The 24766-nt window shown below is 40.1% G+C and overlaps 1 protein-coding gene across 1 annotated transcript in view; it reads left to right on the forward strand.

Moving 5' to 3' along the window:
• Nucleotides 1-24766, forward strand: part of fbxl13 (F-box and leucine-rich repeat protein 13) — a 258479-nt gene that overhangs the window by 34952 nt on the left and 198761 nt on the right. The window contains exon 7 of the mRNA XM_048553829.2: nucleotides 21208-21317. Within this exon, the coding sequence (XP_048409786.1) occupies nucleotides 21208-21317 (110 nt within the window). The remainder of the gene's footprint in view (nucleotides 1-21207; nucleotides 21318-24766) is intronic.

A 24766-nucleotide genomic window follows, 5' to 3' on the forward strand; every position in this document is an offset into this window, starting at 1 on the left:
GGTCATGTTGGCACAGATCACCAGATCGAGAGCAGACTTGGCCTGGTTGACAATGATCAGAGACAATGGGAACTGCAGATGCTGGAGAATCCAAGATAACAAAGTGTGGGGCTGGATGAACACAGCAGGCCAAGCAGCAGGAGCACAAAAGCTGACATTTTGGGCCTAGACCTTCATCAGAAAAGCGGGATGGGAGTGGATTTTGAAACAAATAGGGAGAAGAGGGGGAGGCGGACTGAAGATGGATAGAGGAGAAGATAGCTGGAGAGGAGAGAATGGGTGGGGAGGTAGGGAAGGGATAGGTCAGTCCGGGGAGGACGGACAGGTCAAGGGGGCGGGATGAGGTTAGTAGGTAAGAAATGGATGTGTGGCTCCACCTCCCTCACCCCCATCCCACGTCCCAAGATGACTTTCCACATCAAGCAGATGTTCACCTGCACAGACACCAATGTGGTATACTACATCCGCTGTACACGGTGTGGCCTCCTCTACATTAGGGAAACCAAGCGGAAGCTTGGGAACCGCTTTGCAGAACACCTACGCTCGGTTCGCAGTAAACAACTGCACCTCCCAGTCGCGAACCATTTCAACTCCCCCTCCCATTCCTCAGACGACATGTCCATCCTGGGCCTCCTGCAGTGCCATAATGACGCCACCCATAGGTTGCAGGAACAGCAACTCATATTCTGCTTGGCAACCCTGCAGCCCAATGGTATCAATGTGGATTTCACCAGCTTCAAAATCTCCCCTCCGCCCATTGCATCCCAAAACCAGCCCAGCTCAGCTCTGCCTGCCTAACCTGTTCTTCCTCTCACCTATCCCCTCCTCCCACCTCAAGCCGCACCTCCATTTCCTACCTACTAACCTCATCCTGCCCCCTTGACCTGTCCGTCCTTCCCGGACTGACCTATCCCCTCCCTACCTCCCCACCCATACTCTCCTCTCCACCTATCTTCTCCTCTATCCATGTTCAGTCCACCTCCCCCTCTCTCCCTATTTACTTCAGAACCCTCTCCCCATCCTCCTTTTCTGATGAAGGGTCTAGGCCCGAAATGTCAGCTTTTGTGCTCCGAAGATGCTGCTTGGCCTGCTGTGTTCATCCAGCCCCACACCTGGTTGACAATGATCTTGGACAAAATTTTGTAATCCATATTCAGAAGTGAGATGGACAGCTAATTGTTAATTTCCTCTCCTGTTCTCTTCTGCTTGTCGATGATTATTGATGCTTAGTTTCCTCATGGAATTCTGAGAAGCCAGCCAGAAGTATACTGTCATGCAACTCCAGCAGGTTTGGGATGATCCAGAATCAAATACAACTTAACCATTAAACTGTGGCCTCTTTATTCTTATTACATGCATCTCTAATGTCCTGTTTAATGTTTTCCCTTACATCTTTGCTATTGCTTAGGGGCATTATAAACAATGGTTTTCCTGCCCCTTGGTGTTTCTTATCTCAAACCATTCAAATTCCACCACATGGTTTTTCCAAGCCAATATCTTTCCTCCATATTGCATTGATTTATCCTTTCTCTCTTTGCCTGTTCTTCCTTAATATTGTATTTTTGACATTGAAGTCATTGTGGACTTGAGTTTTCTCACTTGCTTTTTCTGTTCTTTCAAGGATCATCAGTGGAACTTAGTGGTGTTTCACAAATTGTTGCACATGTCACTGAATCCAGTCACTCCAGACTCAGAACAGTGTGGCTGATTATTGACTGCTGTGGCCTAGCAAGCCAATTAATATGACTAAGCTTATCAAAGCTACTGCAAAGTCTGAAGTAAAGAATGAAACCATTCAGATAACTTGGTATCGACCTAAGGACAGGAAGCAAAAAAGCAAAGTCAGCCTGTTGATTACACAAAGCTTGTGAAGGCTTGTGTCCAAATTGGGACCAATGTTCCACAGAATGGTCAAGTAACTGCTTGACATAGTCATACTCACAGAGTCATAACTTACAGATTATAATAAATGAACAAACAAAACATATAAAATTACAACATGTTACATTTTTTTCCCTTTGCATACTGAAATTCTTTTTGTCCTTTTTGCATCTTTTCCCGTAGGAACTTATCGTCAATGTAGCAGTTAACGGTGTTGCTGCTGAATCCCTTTTTTTGGAATTTCTTCCAATATTTTTGCTAAGAAAATTATCGTAACCACTGCCTCACCAACAGCAAGTGTCCCTTCCTCTAATTTACACTTTACTACTTTTTAATTGTTTTAGCTGTCCAAGCTAATGGGCAACATTTACACCCCCACCCTTCCCACAAGAAAATTACAAACCCTCCCAAACTTGAAAACCCATCACAGAGAATTTTCATAACAAGTATCACTAAAATTAAGAATTTTCATGTTCCTGGCACTTTGTAATAACATTTTCCATTTTTAAGTTCTCCAACATTTTGTTTGTTTATATAATGTCTTCCACATTGGGATTTTTCATATTTGTATTCAACACTAATACTTTAAAATAGGGATCTGGCCCGGTTTGGATCCTTAACCAAATCACCTGTCCAATTAGACATTACAATTGCTCCATTTCAGCCTTGAAACCTGATATAGCTCCAAGAAGGCAGGTATCCCATATCACCCTTTATTTACATGTACAAAGGACAAAGGTTCTGAATAAAATTAGAGAGAGAGGAGATTGTCTGAATCTTCTGCTTATATCTGTCAGCTAAAGCTCCTTGATTGGCCCAGGTTAACAACACCAATCAAAGACCTCATAGTCAGTGGATCCACCTCCCACTAGTTCCAATCACTACAAAGTCACTGCATTTTTTTTGTGATTTCCCACTTTGATTCACAACAGTCAGGCTAACACTTTCCAAACAGGAATACAGATGAAAGGTTATACTTGATCCATTCTGCATAAATGTCAATCCAATTTCCTTAAAACTCCCATAAACCCATCTTCCAAATTTGAATTCTGCTATGAGTCCATTTATGCCAATATTTTCAAATTTACTTCTTCCACCTCACAAGAAATAATGATAAAATGCCTCAAAGCTGCCCGTTATGATGCCAATAAAATGTGGCAGGGTTTGCTTTTCAATGAAGAGAACCCAATTTTTGTAAGACAGACCTTACTGAGAAGCACCAAATTCTAAAGGCATTATGTTGCCCAATTCATATTTTTTTAACTTCCAGGATGTTGTCACTGCATTTGGTGTATGTTTAAAAGGAAACATTTCCCACTGAAGCTGATCTTCCTGAATGACTTCAATTTTAGAAACAATTGATCTCCTCTAATAGGTATATGTTACTAACCAAGCCAAAAAGAAATTCTTTCCCACTGTTGGTGAAGCTCTACTAATACCTTGTTTACTGAGTTTTTCTTCAAAACCTCATGCCACTAGCCTCACTTTAGCCTTGTAGGACCAATCAGTAACACTTTTTTGCTGCATATCCACCTGTGTGATAGGACAGGGCTTTGTGGGAAGTTAGGGATGAAATTGTGGGGCCCCTTGCAGAAATATTTGTATCTCTATAAATATAGTGAGATGCTAAATTGCTGGAGTGGCTTATGTTGTGCCTTCGTTTAAGAAGGGATGATAGGAGAAGTCTGAGATTGGTGGTGGCTAAGTTGTTGAAAGTGATTCTAAAAGATAGGATTTATATGCATTTGGAGAGGCAAGGAATGATCAGCATGGTTTTGTGTGCGGGAAATCGTGTGTCACAAACTTGATTGGGTTTTTTAAGGAACTTACCAAGAAGTTTGATGAGGGCAGAGTGGTAGACATTGTTTACTTGGAATTTATTGAAGCCTTTAACAAGGTTCCATGTGATAGACCAATTAGTAAAGTTAGATCACATGGGATTCAGGCAGAGCTTGCCAATTGGATGCAAAATCAGCTTAAAGGCAGGAGACAGAGAGTGATGGTGGAGGATTGTGATCAGTGGTGTTCCACAGATGTTGGTACTGGGTCTATTTTTGTTTGTCATTTATAGAAATGATTTATGTGAGACTGTTGAAAGCATGGTTAGTAAGTTGTGGATGACACCAAGATTGGTGGTCTAGTGGATAGTGAAGAAGGTTATCTAGGATACAAAGAGATCTTAATCAGTGGGGTTAAAGGGCTGAGAAGTGGCAAATGGTGTTTAATTTGGATAAATGTAAGGTTTTCCATTTTGGTAAAACAAAGATAGGACTTATCCAATTAAATGCAGAGTATTGGGCAGTGTTGTAGAACAGAGCTGGGGGCTCAGACCTTTGAGTATAAGAGTTGGAATGTTATGCTGAAGTTGTACAGAATGTTAGTGAGGCTTTTTCAGGACTACTATGACTGGTTCAGGTCTCCTTGTTTATAGGAAGGATATTATTAAATTGAAGAGGGTTCAGAAGCAACTTGTCAAGATGTTGCTGGGAATTGAGGGTTTGAATCATAAGGAGTGGCTGGATAGATTGGGACTGTTCTCACTGGAGTGTGAGGTTAAATGGTGACCTTCATGGTTTATAAAATCATGAGGGGTATAGATAAGGTGAATGGAAGGTGTTGTTTCCCTAGGATGGGGTATTTCAAGACTGAGCACCTTTCTTAAAGTGAGAAAAGAAAGACTTAAAGAATATGGAGGCAATACTTTTGAGTGAGTTGTGTGGAATGAAATTCCCAAGGAATATGGGTATAGTTACAATGTCTAAAAGATATTTAGATAAGTATGTGTGAATGAGAGGTTTGGAGGGATATGGGCAAAGTGTAGGTAGGTGGGACCAATTTAACTTCCAATCATGGTCAGCATAGATTGGTTAGACTGAAGCATCTGTTTCTGTGCTGTGTAACTTTCTGACTCAATTGTTGTTCCCTGTGTGATAACTCCATGTGTACCTTATTGCCTTGGCACCTTTTTTATTAACTTGACCTCTGGTTTGTTCAGGTCACTAAAACTTCCTGATCACTTGGCCTCTGCTCCTTGTATTCCTTGTCTATAACTATATTTCTTGTCTTTGTTTAACTTTTTCCTATATCTTGCTGCCTCTTTTTGGACTGCTCCTGTCTGACCTCTTCTAAAAAAAAATCTCTTTTGACAGTTCATTTTCTTTCTAGGGGCATGTTTACACCTGGACTGACTGTTCAAGTTTACCTGTGTTTTCTTGCCTTTTCTCTTTGAACTTAATGTTCCCAATTCATAGGCCCAACCTCCTGCCCCTCATCTTATGCAGTTATCTAGTTTTTATATCATCTTATAGCTTTTCCTTCTCTATTTAGAATAGTCACACTTCTTACTTGACTCACCCTTCTGGTAAATATTTGACTTTGGTATCCATTTTTGGAATAATGAACTCATTCACTATTGGAATTAATGTCCATCATCAAACTTTCAATTGTGGCAGTTTTATCTCTATAGATGTCTCATTTGGCTATGAGAAGTATGTGGCTCATCACTTTTTATATCTCCTTCAGAGTCTGCAGTTTATAATCCATACCTAACAATCTTAAAGGGTGCATGAATAGTTTAATTCCCATTATTATTTTTGTCTTTACTAACAACTTTTCTCAGGCATCTCCATTTTCTAAGTACTTCCCTCTTAGAACAAATCAGTGGTTTTTGATGTCCCTCTCTTGTTAGGGCTCGCTGAATTCTTTCCAAGAATTCAGCTTTACATGCAAGCAGAAAGGCTTTCATTAGTGCACTCAAATGCTTTGAAAAAGCAGTACTAATTCTGGCCCTGGGGTCTGATCACTTGTGGAGCAATTAAAACCTCTGACCATCTGCAACAAATTCTTGGCATGCATAGGCTTGCTAGTGTAATGACAATCTATGGTTTGATTGAACTGCCCAAGTTTTATGATCTATTACTATAATATCCTCTTAAATACTGTATTGATAAAACAGGTTTCTGTTGCTGAGATCATAACTATTACATTTATTTTCACACAGAATTCTTTGAATTCATCATTAGCAAACATCCCTTCCCTCCCACTTCCAGTATGAAATTTTGTCGGTGGTCTTGGTTTGGTCCCTATCCACTATCTCATTGCAACATCTACAAAATGTAATTTGAAAAATATTTTTCTTTTATCCCACAACTTTAAATCTATGGCAATCACTGAAATGCTTTGCCTTTTAGAAGATGGTTCAGCAAATTGCTGATATGGTTTTAACACAACTTTTTGTGACAATGCCATTAGGTACTCACTCCTCCAAGGAGGATGCAAGGCATGGCTTAGCATTTTATTACCCTACAGAAGTAACATAAGATCCAGAATTTTTGTAACTGAAGCCTTCTGACAAATTGCTAACTTTCATTATTAAAATGTACCTACAAGTTGATATCTTCAATGCCTATGAAGCATGGTCAGATTTTTGACAAACTTGAAAAGATCAAGAATGATAGGATTATAATACAATTTTGTAGGTTATATACAACCATTATCTATTGTTGTAAAAACTAATCTGGATTAGTAATTTCATCTTTACATGCTTTGGCTTATGTATGACTCCAGACTCATAGCAATATGGTTGACTTTAATACCTCTGAATGGGTCTGGCAAGCCATTCAGTTGCGTAAAAGTGGAAAAAGACTGAATCTGGATGGACCATCTGGTCTGGCATTGACTACCACAATGCAAATGGAGCCCTGTTGACATTCTCCTTAGTAGCATATTATCTCTTCCAAGATTGGGAGAGGTGTCACTCAAGCTAGTCATCAACAGGCTGACATAATCACACTCTCCGCATCGTACCTTACATACAAAGACCTACACAACACCTTCACCATCCCTGGTTATATTGTGTCCCACCTACCAGAGATTGTTCACCACTGGACCACCATGTGGTAGAAGTTGCCTGGGACCCTTCAAATTTGATTCTGGATCATTTCATGGCATCTGGTCAAGCATTGACAAGGAAATCTTCTGCTGATTACTATGTACAATGTCCTGCACAAGCTGCAGCTTCAAGGCCTTGGCTTATCCTTTAGCATTACCATCAATCTAGGGGATCAACTCAACTCAACTCAACCCTTGTTCAATACACAACAGGTATACATAAAAATGAGGTATCACCCTGTGAAGCTACAAAACAGGACTGCTTGTGTGCCAAAGCAAGAACAGCAAGTGATAGACTGAGCTGAATGATTTCACAACAATGCAGTCTTACCAGATCTAGTTGTGAATGGTGGTGGGCAATTAAAGCTTACTGGAGGAGGAGGTTTCACAAACATCCCCACACTCGATAATGGGGGAGTGATAAGGCCAAATCATTTACATCAGTCCTCTGCTAGAAGTGCTAGAGGGATAATCCATCTTGGATTGCTCCATAGGTCTCCACAATCTCAGATGGCAGTCTTCAATCAATTTGGTTCACTCCATGTGATATCAAGAAATGGCAGACTGCACTGGATATTGCAAAGGCAATGGGACCTGACAACATTCCAACAATAGCATTGAAGCCTTGTGATTCAGAAGTAGCTGCAACCCAACTAAGCTGTTTCAGATCTGCAACAAAACTAGCAAGTATCCAACACTTTGGGAAAATTGTCTGGATATGTGCTGTCTACAAAAAGTAAGATAAATCCAACCCGACTAATTACCTCCCCATCAGTTTACTTCTGGTCATCAGCAAATTGGAGGGAGTTGTCAACAGTGCCTATAAGTGGCACTTGCAAAATAGTATTTTGCTCACTGATGCACAGTTTGGATTCTGCCTGATTCTGCCTGATTCTCCAGCATCTGCAGTTTCCATTATCTCTGATCACAATTTTAACCTCACTGCGAAGCCTCTTCCAGGATACCTAACCTGAAGAAGTTACCCTCCTCCCTCCGGACCAACCTCGGGGGATCTGTCTCCCACTGTAGCTCTCTTGTGGTCTCCTCTTTCTCCCCCCCCCGCCCCTATTTATTTCAGAATCCTCTCCCCATCCCCCTTTTCTGATGAAGGGTCTACGCCTGAACTGTCAGCTTTTGTGGTCCTAAGATGCTGCTTGGCCTGCTGCGTTCATCCAGCTCCACACTTTGTTATCTTGGATTCTCCAGCATCTGCAGTTCCCATTATCCCGATCATAATTTTAACCACACTAAGCTCCTGTCTTCATTATAGCCTTGGTCCAGACATAGGTAAAAGAGCTAAATTCAAACTGAGATGAGCGGTATTTCACTTGTCATCAAAGCAGTGTTTGACTGGCATCAAGCAACCCACACCCCAAAAAAAAATTGGTGTTAATAGAGAAAAAGAGTGAAATCTCACCGCTGGTTGGGATCATACCTGTTTATTTAAAAACAACACTCAATTTTTTTAAACAAATGGCAAAACATATTAACATCTCGGATACAAACCAGAATTAGGATTATATTCCCTTTTAATCCCAGAACAAACACACTAGCATAACACTTATCAGATTCCCAAGTACTTTACCAAGAGAGAAAAAAAGTTAGTCTTGCAGTTGCTCTTCTACCTTCTTCTTAAACCCTTTAGGTTTATGGAAAATAAATTTGCTTTTGTATTTCCAAAGTAATTTGACATTCTGTAATTATTTGGTGGGTCATTTGCACTTAAAAAACTATTGATTTTATTTTCAAGAAACTAGGTTTCATTCAAGCCTTTGGTAAATGTAACACTTTTAATCCATAAATTGACCAAACAATTCAATGTCTTCCAGTTCTCAACATAGTTCATAATATGGATACAGATTCTCAATATCACTCCATCCTTTGGAAATGAAATGCCATTTTCAAATGAATCTCATTATGCTATGAACTTGAAACCATATAAAGCATAAAACACTGGAATTTTAAACTTAGTTTCATTCCTCCTCCCTCATGTTACAAAATCTATACTGTTTCTAGTCATCTTCTTAATCCGCTTGAGGCCAGCATGGTTACATTCTTAGTAGGGCATCAGAAATTATATTATCCTTCCTAGCAATGTGAACAACCTTTTATGTTCTAAGGCTAAACTAGCTAACGCCACCAAAACAATTTAGCACTGAGCCTTAAATTTTTTGAAAAGAGCAAAGGGATTATGGTCAGTGTATATTAGCATTTCTTAGTGGTTACAATGGACATAAACTTCAAAATGTTCATGAGCCAGCATCAATCCTAGTGTTTCCCTTTCTGCTGTAGCATATTTTTTTGCTGATTTAGTTTCTTAGAAAATTATTCTACTGGCTTTTCCATGCCCATTTATTCATGGAGCAATAAGACTGCATATACCCAAGTCACCAGGATCAATTGCCGTAAAAGAATTTAGTAGAGTCAGGATGGTCAATGCTGGCTCATTTGTTCGAATTGTGTTCAACTTCTCAAAAGTTTGGTGGTATCCTTTTCACCAAATTGCTGTTGTGTGCTTTTGCAATAATTCTGTTAGGGAAGCAGTCATTGTGCTGATGTTAGTGCAACCTCTGATACATGGCACCAGAATTCCCTTTACTAACCTTTTTTAATTACTTTATCTGGGCCATTGATCCTGCTTTAAGATGCTCCCATCGTAAAGATAACAATATTAACACTTTATGTCCTTTTGAAATTTTTGGATTTCAACATGCTTAACTGTCCATTCTTTCATCTTTACCTGCAATGCTTTCATTACTCCTGTGCTACTTGCAGATCGCTATGAGTCTCTCCAAGAACATACAGATATTTCAATGAAGAGGATTCATCTTTCTATCCTAAAAATGCTTCCTTGATGAATTTTTATAACCCTTATCTCATGGCTGTAAATTAATTCAAAGATATTAAACCCAGTTAATAACGTATCACGATTTCCCACTTAGTTATATCAAAACCTCAGGGGCATCATGATGGCGCATTGGTTAGCACTGCTGCTTCACAGTGCCATGGACCTGGGTTTGATTCCTGCCTTGAGGGACTGTCTATATGGAGTTTGCACACTCTCCCTGTGTCAATGTGGGTTTCCTCTGGGTGCTCCGCTTTCCTCCCACAGTCCAAAGATGTGTAGGTTAGTTCATGCTAAATTGCCAATAAAGCCCAGGGATGTGCAGGCTAGATGTATTAGCCTTGGGAAATGTGGAGTTACAGGGATAGGGTGGGGGATGTGTCTGGGTGGAATGCTCTTTTTAGAAGGTTGGTGTGGACTTGATGGGCCAAATGGCCTGTTTCCACACTGTAGGGATTCTATGAACCAGTACTTTCATTGTTTTTGGTAGCACATGTCCTCATGTTATAGTGAGTGCTGTTTAAGTTACGTGTTCCGCAAACACACTCGAAGATTTAAGACTAGATTATCTGACTGTTTAAAAAGGTTTTCATTGGTTTTATATGTACTTTCTAGGTGTTGCTATCTTTAGTACATAATGCAATTGAAGCAACAATTAGGACTAGTAGTTAAAACTTGGTTCATGAATCTTTAGAATGTAATTGGAGAATTTTTAAACCTGGATACCATGACTTGGCATTGATGCAAAACATTTTGTATAAAAAATACTCAATCCCAAATGTACTTGCCAGTATCTCTTCAGTCGAATATTCATAGGAAGGAACAAGAGCTTCCAATCCTTTCAATTGACTTCCAGCCTTATCAATAAGCAATAGTTTGGTTGTGAACGTGTTTTTGTATAACATTTATTTCTCTAACTTTTGCAGAAAGTTGACCCATCAGGTATAGGAACTCACACTGGAGATGTCCAGCTGCTTCAACTGGGTTCAGTTGAGTGATTTTCTAGGTGTTTCTGATCAGTCTGTTTAGAAGTGTTGTGAAATAGTTTTGGAGCAGCTGGAACCTGAACCTAGGCTACCTAGCTCAGAGGTAGGGGCACCTCCACTGTACCACGACAGCCATTCTCATGATTTTCTGCATATTTTCTGATTAACCTGCTCAGATGTTATTACACAACTCTAGAGCAGGTGGGACTTGAACCCAGGCCTCCCAATCCAGTGGTAGGAACACTACCTCTGCACTGCAAAAATGTCTCCAATATTTCTAATCAACCTGTTCAGAAATGTTATTACACAACTCTGGGGAAGGTGGGACTTCAGCCTGAGCCTTCTGGCCCCAAGGTATTACTACAGAACAAGACCCCTACAAATGAATTTGTAACATATATTGAACTTGCAGTTTCGCCTGAGCCTATTTCTCTGAATTTAAACAATAAGGATGTTTGTATCGATGAAGATTTCCCTACATCCACAGCATGTGTACCTAAAGTTATACACCTGATTATTTATAAGATTACTTTTTGTAAATCACCTAGCTAGACGCTTTCTATCCTTCTAAGTGTATAAATACAGTATCTAATTGTCCCAGTGTTTCAGTATTAGCTAACCAGATAGTAGGAGGTTCAATTTGTGAACTGTCTTGTTCCACATCACTTTCAATATGTCTATATTCTCCACTGTTCTAAATACCTAACATCCCTGCCCCTTGTTATCTTCCTCTCTATGACAGTATCATTTCAACATGTTGACATCATATAATCTTCTTCTTGCAATCTACAGAATCAATTAGTCGATCACTTCATTAAATTTCTTAATACCTTGTGTGGACCACTGATTCTTGTTTTCAGAGGTACCCCTATAAGGGTAAAAATGCTGCATCTTCAACTCGTGTTTGAAATATTTGAGTTTCAGAAATGTCAATTTGCTAGTTCTTGCAGCTTTGCTTGTGATTTTTTAAAAAAAATTGTATGACTTTGCAGGCTCTTATGAGTCTGTGTAGAAATACAGACACATAATCTGAACAGATAGGATTAATCTTTCTGTTGTAAAAACATTTCCTTCATGGATCTAAGTAGACTTCTATCAATGGCCATAAATTAATTCAAATGAACTAAATGTTTTTGATTCATCTGATGAATCTCTGGTTGAACTTAATAGAAAATCCAAACCTTTGCCCAGTTACTGGGGTGTTCATCCAAGTGCTTGAATCGTTGTCTTGACTGTATGATGGTATTTCTTTAACACTCTGTATTACTGTAGGTGATATGGTGTGGGCTCCAACTGTTTTATACTCAAGTCGTTGATTATACCTCTGAGTACAACAGGACCTTGATCAAATGGGCCAAAGGTTGAGGAGTGGCACATACAGTTTAATTTAGATGAATGTGAGGTGCTGTATTTTGGAAAGGCAAACTGGGGCAGGACTTACACATTTAATGGTAAGGTCCTGGGGAATGCTGCTGAACAAAGACCTAGGAGTGCAAGTTCATAGTTCCTTGAAAGTGGAGACCCAGGTAGACAGGATAATGAAGAAGGTGTTTGGTATGCTTGCCATTATTGGTCACTGCATTGAAATTCGAGTTGGGTGGTCACGTTGTGGCTGTATAAGGATATTGGTGAGGCCACTTTTGGAATACTGCATACAGGTCTGATCTCCCTACTATGGGAAGGATGTTGTGAAACTTGAAAGAGTTTAGAAAAGATTTACAAGGACTAAGACAGGATTGGAGGGCTTGAACTATAGGGAGAGGCTGAATAGGCTGGGGCTATCTTTCCTGGAGCATCAGATTCTAAGAAGTGACCTTTATAGAGGCTTATAAAATCATGAGCAGCATGGATCGGGTACCAAGGTCTTCTCCCTGGGGTGGAGAGCCTAAAACTAGAGGGCATAGGTTTAAGGTGAGAGGGGAAAGATTTGGAAGGGACCCGAGGGGCAACTTTTTCATGCGGAGGGTAGTGCATGTATGAAATGAGCTGCCAGAGGAAGTGGTGGAGGCTGGTACAATTACAACATTTAAAAGACAACTGGATGGGTACATGAATAGGAAGAATTTATATATGATATGGGCCAAATGCTGGCAAATGGGACTAGATTAATTTAAAATATCCCGTCTATTTCGATGTTGTACAGTTCCATGACTCTATGTTATGACAAATTTTTGACATAAAATTTGAACCTTTCTCTGACTAATTGACAGTGTATAACCAGTATAAAATTAAGTTTGTTTTGTCATAACTACTTTAGCTGTAAGTATCTACTAGGATGGCCTCTGGAAACTGAGTTGCTGATCTGTAATAGTGATGGTGTCCCACTATCATTTTTGGGAATGGCTCTACACAGGTTACTCATGTCCTATTGGATGCTTCCTCAAAAACTGGCATGAATATTGAAAATCCAGTTTTCATTGGATATTGAGGTTTTCCCAGCATTTGGCATGGATGGCATATTTTACAAAACTACACCATGTCCCTGTGAAGACCTGGAGAGTAAAAAAATCTGCTTTATTGATCCTTGATGTTTTTAATTCCTTGAGGTGCTGCTGCAGGTATTTCACATGCTACCTGCATTATCTGGGCAGTATACTACATGGTCAACAACTGCCCACGCTTTGTTTGAAGGTCTGTGGGGATGTCTCCATGTCCTTATCAAAATCCTGTTTTAATATGACAGTACCCCAGAACACACTCAGTGCTTAGCTTCAATGTGGGCTGATGGTGTTTACTTGCTTAACCTCAGATCTCCTTGTGAAGAAGACTAATTGAACACTTCTTTTGGGTTATCCACATCCTTTTGTTCTCATAGGAGAACAGGTAATGAAGCATTACTGCTCCACAAGCTGTATTAAAAATGTAAGTGTTGTGTTGAATTGTCAAAATTGTCGATTTTGTCTCTCTCTTATAGCACCATCCAGAGTAAAATAAATGTCCCTTTAATTAACTCAAACAGAAGTAATTTATTCCTTAAAGCAAGACTTAGATCAGACTTGTTCTTTAAGTACGTGGCAAAATTAGTTCATCAGAGCAATCCTGCACTATTTTTCTTTTGCACATACACAGATCGACAGCAGCAAATTCTGGAAAAAGTGTGCTCAGCTGGAGTACGAAGACAGAACAATGATTGACAATTAAACTATGTCCCATTAATCCAAGACACACAGACAAGAGAATCACATATATTTTGAGTTTTGAAAAACAAAAAAAAGGTACAACCCCCACCCCCTTTGGGTTAAGGGTATGAGTTCAGAAGATAGGGTAGGTTGACTTCTCAGTTCCTTCGACTTCCTCTCAATGAAATCTGATTGCTGGCAGTCACAGAACGATGTAAGATCTTCACAGTCAGATTTGAAACAGTTAAGAATGCTGATATTTACATCTTACCAGGTTTCACAAATGCTTCACTGAAAGATCTTTCGGCCGGTTTTCCTTTACCACTTACTGTCATAGCAACTTCAGACCTGAGGTTGTTGCTGGGGAATGCATTGCACAGATTCTAGGGTTTATCCAAGTGTTTTTTCTTTTCAACGTAAAGAAGCTTAAAATCCACCCCATATCTCTCTCAAATGCGTAACTGGACTCCACTATTATGTCCCAGTGAAATAGTTTCAAATTGGCTCCCATATTGCAAAATGTTATGGGTTTAGTTTTATCATTTGAGGAATAAGGAGTTACATTTCCTCTTGACAAAAGTTTTTACATCTCTCATCTACCTTGTTAATTTCTCTGGCACTTATAGAAATGTTCACTGTTCGTCTCAATTATACTTGAAGCTATAATTTGATCTGAAGACAGGAAGGACTGCAGATGCTGGAAGCTAGTGTCAATAAATGTGGAACTGGAAAAGCACAGCAGGTCATACATCTGAGGAGAAGGAAAGTCAATGTTTTGGGCTGAAATCCTTAGTGGGGGTTTCAGCTGAAATGTTGATTTTCCTGCTCCTCAGATGCTGTCTGACCTTTAATTTGATCTGTTGTGTTTTTATTCTGAACTATTTATGGAATTATAATAGGACTCATTATTATACTCATTACTATAATGGAAACACTTCAGCCTTTGATTTTCACTTCCAACCACACACAATTCCTTTCTGGTCTGAGGAGCAGTTCCTCAGGGCATTTCTAGCCAACTCTTATTTACCCTGCCTACATACCTTTTTTTCACTCTCCTGCTTGCTATCTTCTCAGTTTATGGGGGTGACGGAAAAAGCATTTAACTTTATGGATCAAGTTAGTCGTGTCTGCTGTGTGTCCAGATGTTGCAACCATCTGGTCTTCAACATCAGTTCAAATTACTGGAGAAAGTGAATTTTTAAATTCTTCTTAGTGAATAATTTCCCCGATATCTTCATATGTGGCATTTATTTCTAAATCTTACATTCAACTGTCAAAATTACTTTGTTTTATAATTTCAGATTTAACATTAAGTCTGCCTAGCTGTTCCCTTATGTTTCAAAACTTCTGCCTGTACACATCAGGAGCTAACTATATTGTCAGTAAGAATTTTTTTTACTCCATTAAGTCAATAAAAAAAATCGCTTTCAAAGTCTCATGAGCTCTACCCATCAACCTGCATTGCATGAGCTATGTCCGGTGGCTCACCTTTGTTCACTTTGGTAGTTATGCTATTTTCTCACATGCAATAAAGAATGCTTTCACTTCCTTTTCCTCAAATTTTGTTAGGGTCTGAGCAAATTTGAACATTTGCTTTCTAGTCTTTTGGTTAGAGATAAGCTTTTCTTCTTAGAATTTTCATTTACTTTTGAGATGTTTTCATTTAACTTCATTCTTCTAAGCTAGTATTCTAATTTCAATTCTCCTGCTTTATTCCTTTATCTGTTCTTAAATAATGATTGCAACCACTTAAGCTGTACTTACCTTTCCATTCTGTCAATTTTAAAGCTCTTTCATTTTCTTTCTCTTTTTGGAATCCCCTTTATAACAGCTTGATTTCTTTATCACATTCAAGCTGCTTTAATTGTAACTCAGTTATAACTAACTCTGGATACTCACACCCTTTTCTGCTTTCACTAAATCCAAAAAAACACCAATTATCTCTGCCTTATTAGCTTTTGTTGGAAATTTCACCTTTAATACCTTTTGCCAATTGTATTAACTTAGCCTTAGTTAAATCTTGTGAACCAATCAGTTATACTGTTCCCACTTGTGAGAAGCTTTTGGCCTTAGTTTTGGCTTCCAATGCCATTCTGGTTTTATAAAATGAAAAACCTGGTAACCATTTTTTTTTCATCCTTAACCAATTATTACTAGTCCATTTAAAATTATCCCTTGTCCTTGTCCAGTATTCCACATGAGCTGCCAAATTATGTTACAACTGACAAGAAGACTGCACTAATTATCAAGCCACACATCTGTACAAGTCACACCATTACTGTAAATGAACTCCCTCTATTATCTCTCTTTTAAAAAAAACTCAGCTTGGTTATTTTCCCAAGTCATTTGACTTTCTGCAATTGACAGATGACTTGCAGTCTACTTTAATTTGTTGCCTTAATTTCCGAGAAACCTCACGTGTTCCCATTAAACCTTTGGTTAAAAGTCCTTTTTAATCCAGGAATTGACTGAGTAGCTTAATATCTTTCAGTTCTCCATATAGTTTGTCAACATAGATGCGCATTCCTAACAATTCCACTCCCTCAATATTATACTGGTCCATGGCCGCAACATGACCTTTCTCCAAATCTGCATTTGTTCGCCTGGTGCCTGAACTGGCCGGGAGTTAACACAGTAATATATTCCTCCAAGTATTTCAGTCATTATGGTGGACTGTTATCTTCTTCATAACATGGCTCTTCAAAGATGTGTGCAACTTGAAAACTGTGATGAACTGGAAGACAATAGCTCATTAAAGCAAGTAATGGGGCAGAGCTAATAGAAGAAACCAGAATCCCTACGTTTGGAAGCAGACCATTCCGCCTATCGAAATATACCGACCCTTCCAAAGAGCATTCCACCCAGATCTACCCTATCCCTCTAACCCTTCATTTGCCATGGCTAACCCGCCTAACCTGCACATCCCTGGACACTGTGGGCAATTTAGCATGGCCAATCCACCTAATCTCCACACTTTTGGAAACCCACACCACACAGCCACCCAAGGATACAATTGAACCCAGGTCCCAGGCACTGTGAGGCAGCAGTGCTGACCACTGAGCTACCATGCAGCCCTCAGGTGACAATGGAGGATGTAGCTTGATGAGTTGCTGTGCTGTTTGGAGTCTGAGGGTTTTGTCTGGGTGCCATGAATATCGTTTTGCATCCCATCTGGCAATGTTTCACAAATCTCCTCTGACACAAGATGAAGTAAGATGCAACCTGGAACATCTGATCACGTACTGCCACTGAAGGAACTAAATCTGTTGCTATGTTTATTGAGAAATCTTTGAACCCATCATTTTATACCTTTTTCTTGTTCTGCTGTCAATGAAAGAGGTCTCAGGTGCATGAGACTTAATATGTCATTATTAAAACACAGTGCTCAGACAGAATATATCGTAAAAAGACATCCCAGAGAACCCATTTTACAGAACATGGCGGCAGGGTGGCTCAGTGGTTAGCATTGCTGCCTTACAGCACCAGGAAACCGAGTTCAATTCCACCCTCGGGAGTCTGTTTGTGTGGAGTTTGTGGTTCTCCATGTATCAGTGTGGGTTTCCTCTGGGTGCTCTAGTTTCCTCCCATTGTCCAAAGATGTGCAGATTAGGTGGATTGGACATGCTAAAGTGTCCAGGGATGTGCAGCCCAGGTGGATTAGCTGTGGAAAATGCAGAGTTACAGGGATGGGGTGTGGGGTATGTGTCTGTGTGGGATGCTCTTCAGACAGTTGGTGCAGACCTGATGGTTCAAATGGCCTGCTTCCACACTGTAGGCATTCTATGATTTACAGTGGCCCCAATGCTTGACCAGTTTCAGAAGAAGTGGAGGCAACTTGTTTCTGCTGAGATGTGCTTACAGGTTGTTCATATGGAGGATTGGTAGGAGAGGCATCACCAGAGTTTGTTGCCCTTGTGTCATGCTGAATCAGTCCCCATCACTTGTCTTTCCCATCAGCAGAAAAGCAAGGGAGGGTTGGCACCCTTATCATCTTCATGACTCACCCTCTCAATGCCTGGAGGATATTCTGTTCTTTATATATGGTAACCATGTATAAAGATTGGGAAAACATTTACATTCTTTTATTTGCTCATGGAATATGGGTATCATTGACTGGATCAGCATTTATTGCCCATCCTTAATTGCTCCTGAGAAGTTGTTGGCAAGCTGCCTTCTAGAACTGCTCCAGTCCATGTGCTGAATGTGCTGAAGGTTATTAATTTGAAATAAGGCTACATGTGTAGGCTACCTACATGGATCTGATCTCTACACCTGCTATAAACTGAATACAAGTCATGGAATTAATACATAATATCCTTTTGAAGTGATAATGATTGATAGCATTTTGAAGATACTTCCCCTTAAAATGTCAAGTACCTTGTGATAACAGAAGGGTACTCTGGTTTCATAATAAGCAGCACCCCTCCACACTTCTGTGCCATGAGTACCACTGATTGGTCCAGGCTGAATGGTGTGCCATGTATTCTGTAGACATCAGCACCCAGTTCCCGCGTGTGCTCCAGATGCTACTGAGTTAGCTAGTACTTGAGATTGGTCACTCTGTCAATGAACAAACACATTGTCTCAGGACTATGAACATATGTGTCACATATGAGTTGGATGAACTCTGTCATTCTTTGTTCTTGACCCTGAAATACCTCGGGAAACTGGTGTGGCCATTTTCTGATGCAGGTCTAGATAGAGACTTCTATTTTGTGACTCTTGAGACTCTGCAAATGAGCCCAGTTCAATGAGACTGAGTCTGTCCTCTTTACTCCATGGGGAAACTGACTGCAGCTGCAACTTTCTGTGTCATTTTCTACTACAGACTAGTGCCGTGCTCTAAATCTGTGCCATCAATGGACTATATACAAGGACCAACCAAAAGGAGAGCAACTGTGCTTGTGAGCTGTGAGGATGCTTTAGCAGCTTTCTCATTGTCATCTGAGGAAGTGGAGGGAGAGGGAGTTTGTCTTGCAATGTGGATATTTGCAGCTATGAGAGACACAAGAAAAGGTGATGAGATATGGCTTAAGAGAGCTCCAGCCTCTGCATGGTTGAAGTGTATTGCATCCTGTAATAAGTTTTCACCTTTTTTAAACATCTGCACCATGGGTACCAATTTCAACAGGGCCAACTTCTTTCTCATCCTTAACCCTAGGTATTTCTATGATGTGATCCTCCATTGGTTCAGTTATTTGGATAGCCCCGTTCCAGACTTTTGGGCTATATTTGGGCATTTGTTACATTTCTCCTCCAAGACTTAAAAATAACAGATGACAGACTACTGTCCTCCATTAACACTGACACCTGCCCCTAATCGATAGAAGCCTGCTTCAGCAGTGGTTACAGGCTCTTAACAGCATTATAATTCTGATCCTGAAGGTACTGAACTGGGTGTGTCTTTTGGAGGATATGTACACAGAGGCCTGTCCTGGAAATTGGGTGTTCACTTGCTTTTCCAGAGCATAAGAAGTCTTTGAACCTTTTTTCATCCTGGATCTGGAATTGTTCATCCATCAATAATGGGTGCAATTTCAATCCAGACTTGCTGCCTTCTGAGAAAAGGACATCCTTCCTCAACCCCACTGTCAACTGCATCACTTTGATATCATCCCCAGAAAAGCAGTCAGTGCCCTTCAATGAGCCTCAGGCCTTCAGTTCTCCTCAGAAAGTATGCAACTTAATGTTCAGTGGCAGTCTTTACTCTTTTTCTGAAGCAGGGTATTGGCTGCTGTAGAGTGTTTATTGGGTCCATACTTCATTTGACCCTTCCCTGTACTTGCCTATATGACTATTAATAAGCCATCAAACACATCTCTGTGTCATTAGAGATGATGGGAACTGCAGATGCTGGAGAATCCAAGATAACCAAGTGTGAAGCTGGATGAACACAGCAGGCCAAGCAGCATCTTAGGAGCACAAAAGCTGACGTTTTGGGCTTAGACCCTTCATCAGAGAGGGGAATGGGGAGAGGGTTCTGCAATAAATAGGGAGAGAGGGGGAGGCAGACCGAAGATAGATGGATAGAGGAGAAGATAGGTGGAGAGGAGAGTGCAGGTGGGCAGGTAGGGAGGGGATAGGTCAGTCCGGGGAGGATGGACAGGTCAAGGAGGTGGGATGAGGTTAGTAGGTAGGAAATGGAGGTGTGGCTTGAGGTGGGAAGAGGGGATAGGTGAGAGGAAGAACAGGTTAGGCAGGCAGAGCTGAGCTGGGCTGGTTTTGGGATGCAGTGGGGGGAGGGGACGAATTGGGCTGGTTTTGAAATGCAGTGGGGGGAGGGGAGATTTTGAAGCTTGTGAAGTCCACGTTGATACAATTGGGCTGCAGGGTTACCAAGCGGAATATGAGTTGCTGTTCCTGCAACCTTCGGGTGACATCATTATGGCACTGCAGGAGGCCCAGGATGGACATGTCATCTAAGGAATGAGAGGGGTAGTTAAAATGGTTCGCAACTGGGAGATGCAGAACCCGCTCCTCATCCCCCTCTCTGATGAACGGTCTAGGCCTGAAACGTCAGCTTTTGTGCTCCTAAGATGCTGCTTGGCATTCTGTGTTCATACAGCTTCACACTTTGTTTTCTCTGTGTCATTGCTCCCTTGAAAGTCACAATTCTGTACCGTTTTCCTTGGAAGAGATTCAGGACCTCAAAACCATTACAACTTCCATTTCCTACCCCTAACTTGAAAATTCATCTAAAGTGTTTCAGTGACCCTACTCCCATGGAAGATTTATGGCTATTTTACTTTGCAACATTGGCAGACAGGCTTTGTAGGCAAATACTGCCATACAATATTCGGCATGTTTGGTTGTTGAGCTTCTATCTTTAAACTTATGTTACATTCCTTAAAACTTTGCATAGTATTTATTTATCTGATCAAATGTGTGAATGCCAATTGTCATTGCTTAGGTGATGGCAATTACCTTAATATAAGATTTGATTTGGTTTTTGATAAGGAAGATAACCCTTATTTTGAGCAAGATAAAAATGACCCCAAAAATGCAGTGCGCTAGGCATCTCTAAATGTGGTAGGTATCAGATTGAGATTCCTGAAAACCCTATAGTTATCTTTTGGAAAGCTCCTAGAATGGTGTTAATGGATGTGATTTTGCTCGCTGAGCTGGAAGGTTAGTTTTCAGACGTTTTGTCTCCATTCTAGATAACAATTGATGATGTTACCTAGAATGGTGACGAAACGTCTGAAAACTAACCTTCCGGCTCAGCGAGCAAACTCACATCCAGAACCTCAACCTGAGCTACAAATCTTCTCAAAACTCTATGGTGTTAATGGAATTGGAGACTTGTAACTTCCATAAATGTGATCTTACAAACATGAGATGTTATTACTTAAACAAACATATGTTGATTTTAGTCTGGTCATTAAAGATCTTTTACTATGACACAATCATATTACGGATAGAAATATTACGCCAATGTCCATTCACTATCACATTTTTATAATTTATTAATTTATTCTTTTTCTAGTGGCAGTGAAACATTTACAACATGTCAGTGATCAGCTTTTGTGCAAGATTATTTTACAGTTGTGGAGTGCTTTGGCAAAAGAGACGAGGAAAACTCGAGAGTACTTTGATGTAAGTAATCTTCTATGACTGCATGTATCTCTAATACATCATGTTTGGAAGTTTGGAAGTAAATACCTTCTCTATGTTTATTACTCTTTTGCCGTACCCCAGGTCCTGTCTTTTTTGAGTTGTTCCTGGCACAACCAACTAATTTTCAACCGTTTATACTTCACATTAGCACCCTACCTACCATTCATCCCTCTCTGCCTGGGTTTATCATCTGCAATCTCTTTGTTTGCCAATCGCTTTTCTTCTTTTCTTCTCTCTCTGTCCATCTGGGTTCTGTCACCATGTACTCTGTTTATTCCTTCCACTCCATCACCAACCTAAATACTACCCTCTTGTCAGCCTTTTCCATTTTTGATGAAGAATCAAGGATCTTGGAAACGGTAACTCTGTTTCTCTGTTTACAGTTGCTGCCAGACCTACCGAGTTTCTCTAGAGCTTTCTGTTTTTGTAACTGCAACCTAGAAATTTGATTAACCCTTCAATATAGCAGCCAATGAAGTGAATGCTCATTTTCAGCTGGAAGTTCTTGTTTTATTTTAGGAATGAAAATAGTTATTGTTGGCCTAAACCTGAATTTGTGAAACAGACCCAGAATCATTGAATCATACAGTACAGTACAGAAGATGCCCTTCATTCCACTCAGCCTGAACTGTCAAGAATACACTACTACCTGCACTGGTCCCACTTCTAGCACTGGGCCCATAGCTTTGAATGTTATGATACTTCAAGTGTTCACCTAAGTACTTTCTAAAGATTGAGGTTTCCTACCACTACGACCCTCCCAGGCAGCACATTCTATGCCTCAAGAATGCATTCAAAGCTGTAGTAAAATGTGTTGAGAAACTCTTGCATCTTGTTATTGAGTTGCGAATTAAATATCAAGTGAATTTTAGTTTTGATAAAAATAATGACCCTGCTGTTGCTCACTTAAAAATAACCCTAACACCTACTAATTCCTATTCATTAATTGATAGACATTTGTGAAATCTTTTCCACAGACGAGTAAAGAAACATTCTAGCATAGTAATACTTACTACATCACATCTTACAATGTTCTAGACACCACCTTCATCATCCTTGGGATTATTGAAGCATCGGGACCTCTGATCCTGTAAATTTTACAACTAGGGCAATAGAGTGAGTTTTAAATTAAATATTGTTGGGGATGGGGCGGGAAATAGTCATGTGATGGGAGGTGTAGTGAATCAAATGGTAACTACTAGGTCATAGAAATGGGTGACAATAGGGATATATAACTAGAATGTGGCAGAGACTGACAAAGTATACACATGTAAAATAAAGTCAGGAATTTCAAACATGTTAAAAAAAAAGTTGAAGCTTGTTGACAAAAACTAGTGTGCAAGTTTCTAAGTGATTAGGAAAGTGAATAAAATATTTGTGTTTGCTGTAAGGGGAAGTTAATGTAAAAATAAAGTTTTGTTGCAGCTGTACAAGGCTACTATATACAGGTTTGGTTTCTTTATTTGAAAAAAAATACAATTGAATTAGAAGCAATTCAGAAAAAAAAATTACAAAATGGAAGTTAATGGAAACGCTCAGCAGGTCTGGCAGCATCTGTGATGGAAAAAACAGAGTTAACGTTTTGGGTCCAGTGGCCCTTCCTCAGAAAAAAGGTTAACTTGATTCATTCCTGAGATGAAAGGCTTATTTCACGGAGAAAGGTTTGAGTTTGTACCGTTTAGAGTTTAGAAGAATGAGCTTCCATAATATTGAAAAACACAAGATTCCAAGGGCACTGAGAGAGTGAATACCAGGAGAATGTTTCTTGTAGGACCAGAACTAGGGAACACATTTTAAGAATAAGCGATTTCCGTTTTAAAATGGCGATAAGCGCTTTTTTCTCTCAGCTTTGTTATTCTGTGGATTTTCTCTCCCAGAAAGCAGTGGAAGATTGGTTATTGAATTAATTCAAGATTATTACATTTTGTTAAAGTAGACAATCAAGAGTTATGTATGCTAATAAGAATGTGAAGCCAAGGCCACAACCATACCAGCCACAGTCCCATCCGACAGAGCAGTTAAGGACTCAGTGATATTTTCCTGCTCCAATGTCTTATGTTCTGACATTCTGTCCCAGCAGTATGACAGACTAAGTAGAAACAGCAGCACAATGGTATACAGTTGAGAGGGAATTGCCTTGAGAGTCTTCAAAACTCTATAACGTCTGGTGACTAAGCTGACTGAATCCAAAGGACAAAGCTAGTGGACTGGGCCTGCAGAAAGTGATGAGGTACCAAAAACGGGAAAGGTCTACATAACCTGGTTCTCACCAATCTACCTGTTGCAGATGAATCACGGTATATGTTGGGGTGATCACCACACAGACATTGTGAAGCCCATTTCACACTGAGCATACTCTCCAATGTGTTGTTTGGCACCACCATGGTGCTAAATGGGATAAATTCAGAATCGACTTAGAAGCTCAAATCTTTGCTTCCATGAGGCACTGTGGATTATCAGTGGTAATAGAATTGTACCCAACTATAAACTGTTATCTCTTGGTCTGGCATATCGTCCATTCTAGCTTTACCATCAAACCAGAGGATTAACACTGATTCAATGAAGGTTGAAGGGTACCTGCCAGCCAGGAGATCCACCAGGCATGCCTAAAAACAAGTGTCAACTTGATGAAGTATAACCCAAGATTAAGTGCTTGCCAAACAATGGAAAAGGCATGCAATATATACACAGCTGAACAATCATGTGACTAATGGTAGATTAGATCAAAACTCTGCAGTTGATATTCAGCTGTGAATGGTTATGCTCAATTAAACAACTAACAAGTTCATGATGCTGGACCAATATCCTCATCCTCAAATGATAGGGAAGTGTACGACATTAGTATAAAAGATGAAGCTGAAGTATTTATATTCATCTTCGGGCAACGTAGATGGTCCTTTTTGGCCTCTTCCTGAGGTTCCCAGCATCACAAATGCCGGTCTTCAATACTTCCAAGTAACTTCATGTGATATCAAGAATGCACTGAATACTACAAAAGCTATTGGATCAGACAACATTCTGACAATAATACTGAAGACTTGTGCTCCAGAACTGGCCACACCCCTAAGCAAGCAGTCTCAGTTCAGCTATAACTCTGGCATTTATCCAACAAGGTGGAAAATTGTTCAGATATCTCCTGCCCACAAAAAGCAGGACAAATCCAGTGTACCCAATTATTGGCCTGTCAGCCTATTCTTGACTATCAGCAAAGTGATGGAAGGTGTTACAATGTTAAGAAGCAACACTTATGCAGCAATAACCTGCTCACTGACCCTCTATCTGGCTTCTGCAAGGACCACTCCGCCGGTTATTTGAACTTTGGTCAAAACATAGACAGAAGAGCTGAACTCCAGAAGTGAACTGAGCATGATGGTCTTTGATATCAAGTCAACATTTGACCGACTGTGGCATGAAAGAGCCCTAGCAAA

The sequence above is a fragment of the Stegostoma tigrinum genome, chromosome 25, assembly GCF_030684315.1.
Source record: "Stegostoma tigrinum isolate sSteTig4 chromosome 25, sSteTig4.hap1, whole genome shotgun sequence".
Classification (NCBI taxonomy): Eukaryota; Metazoa; Chordata; class Chondrichthyes; order Orectolobiformes; family Stegostomatidae; genus Stegostoma; species Stegostoma tigrinum.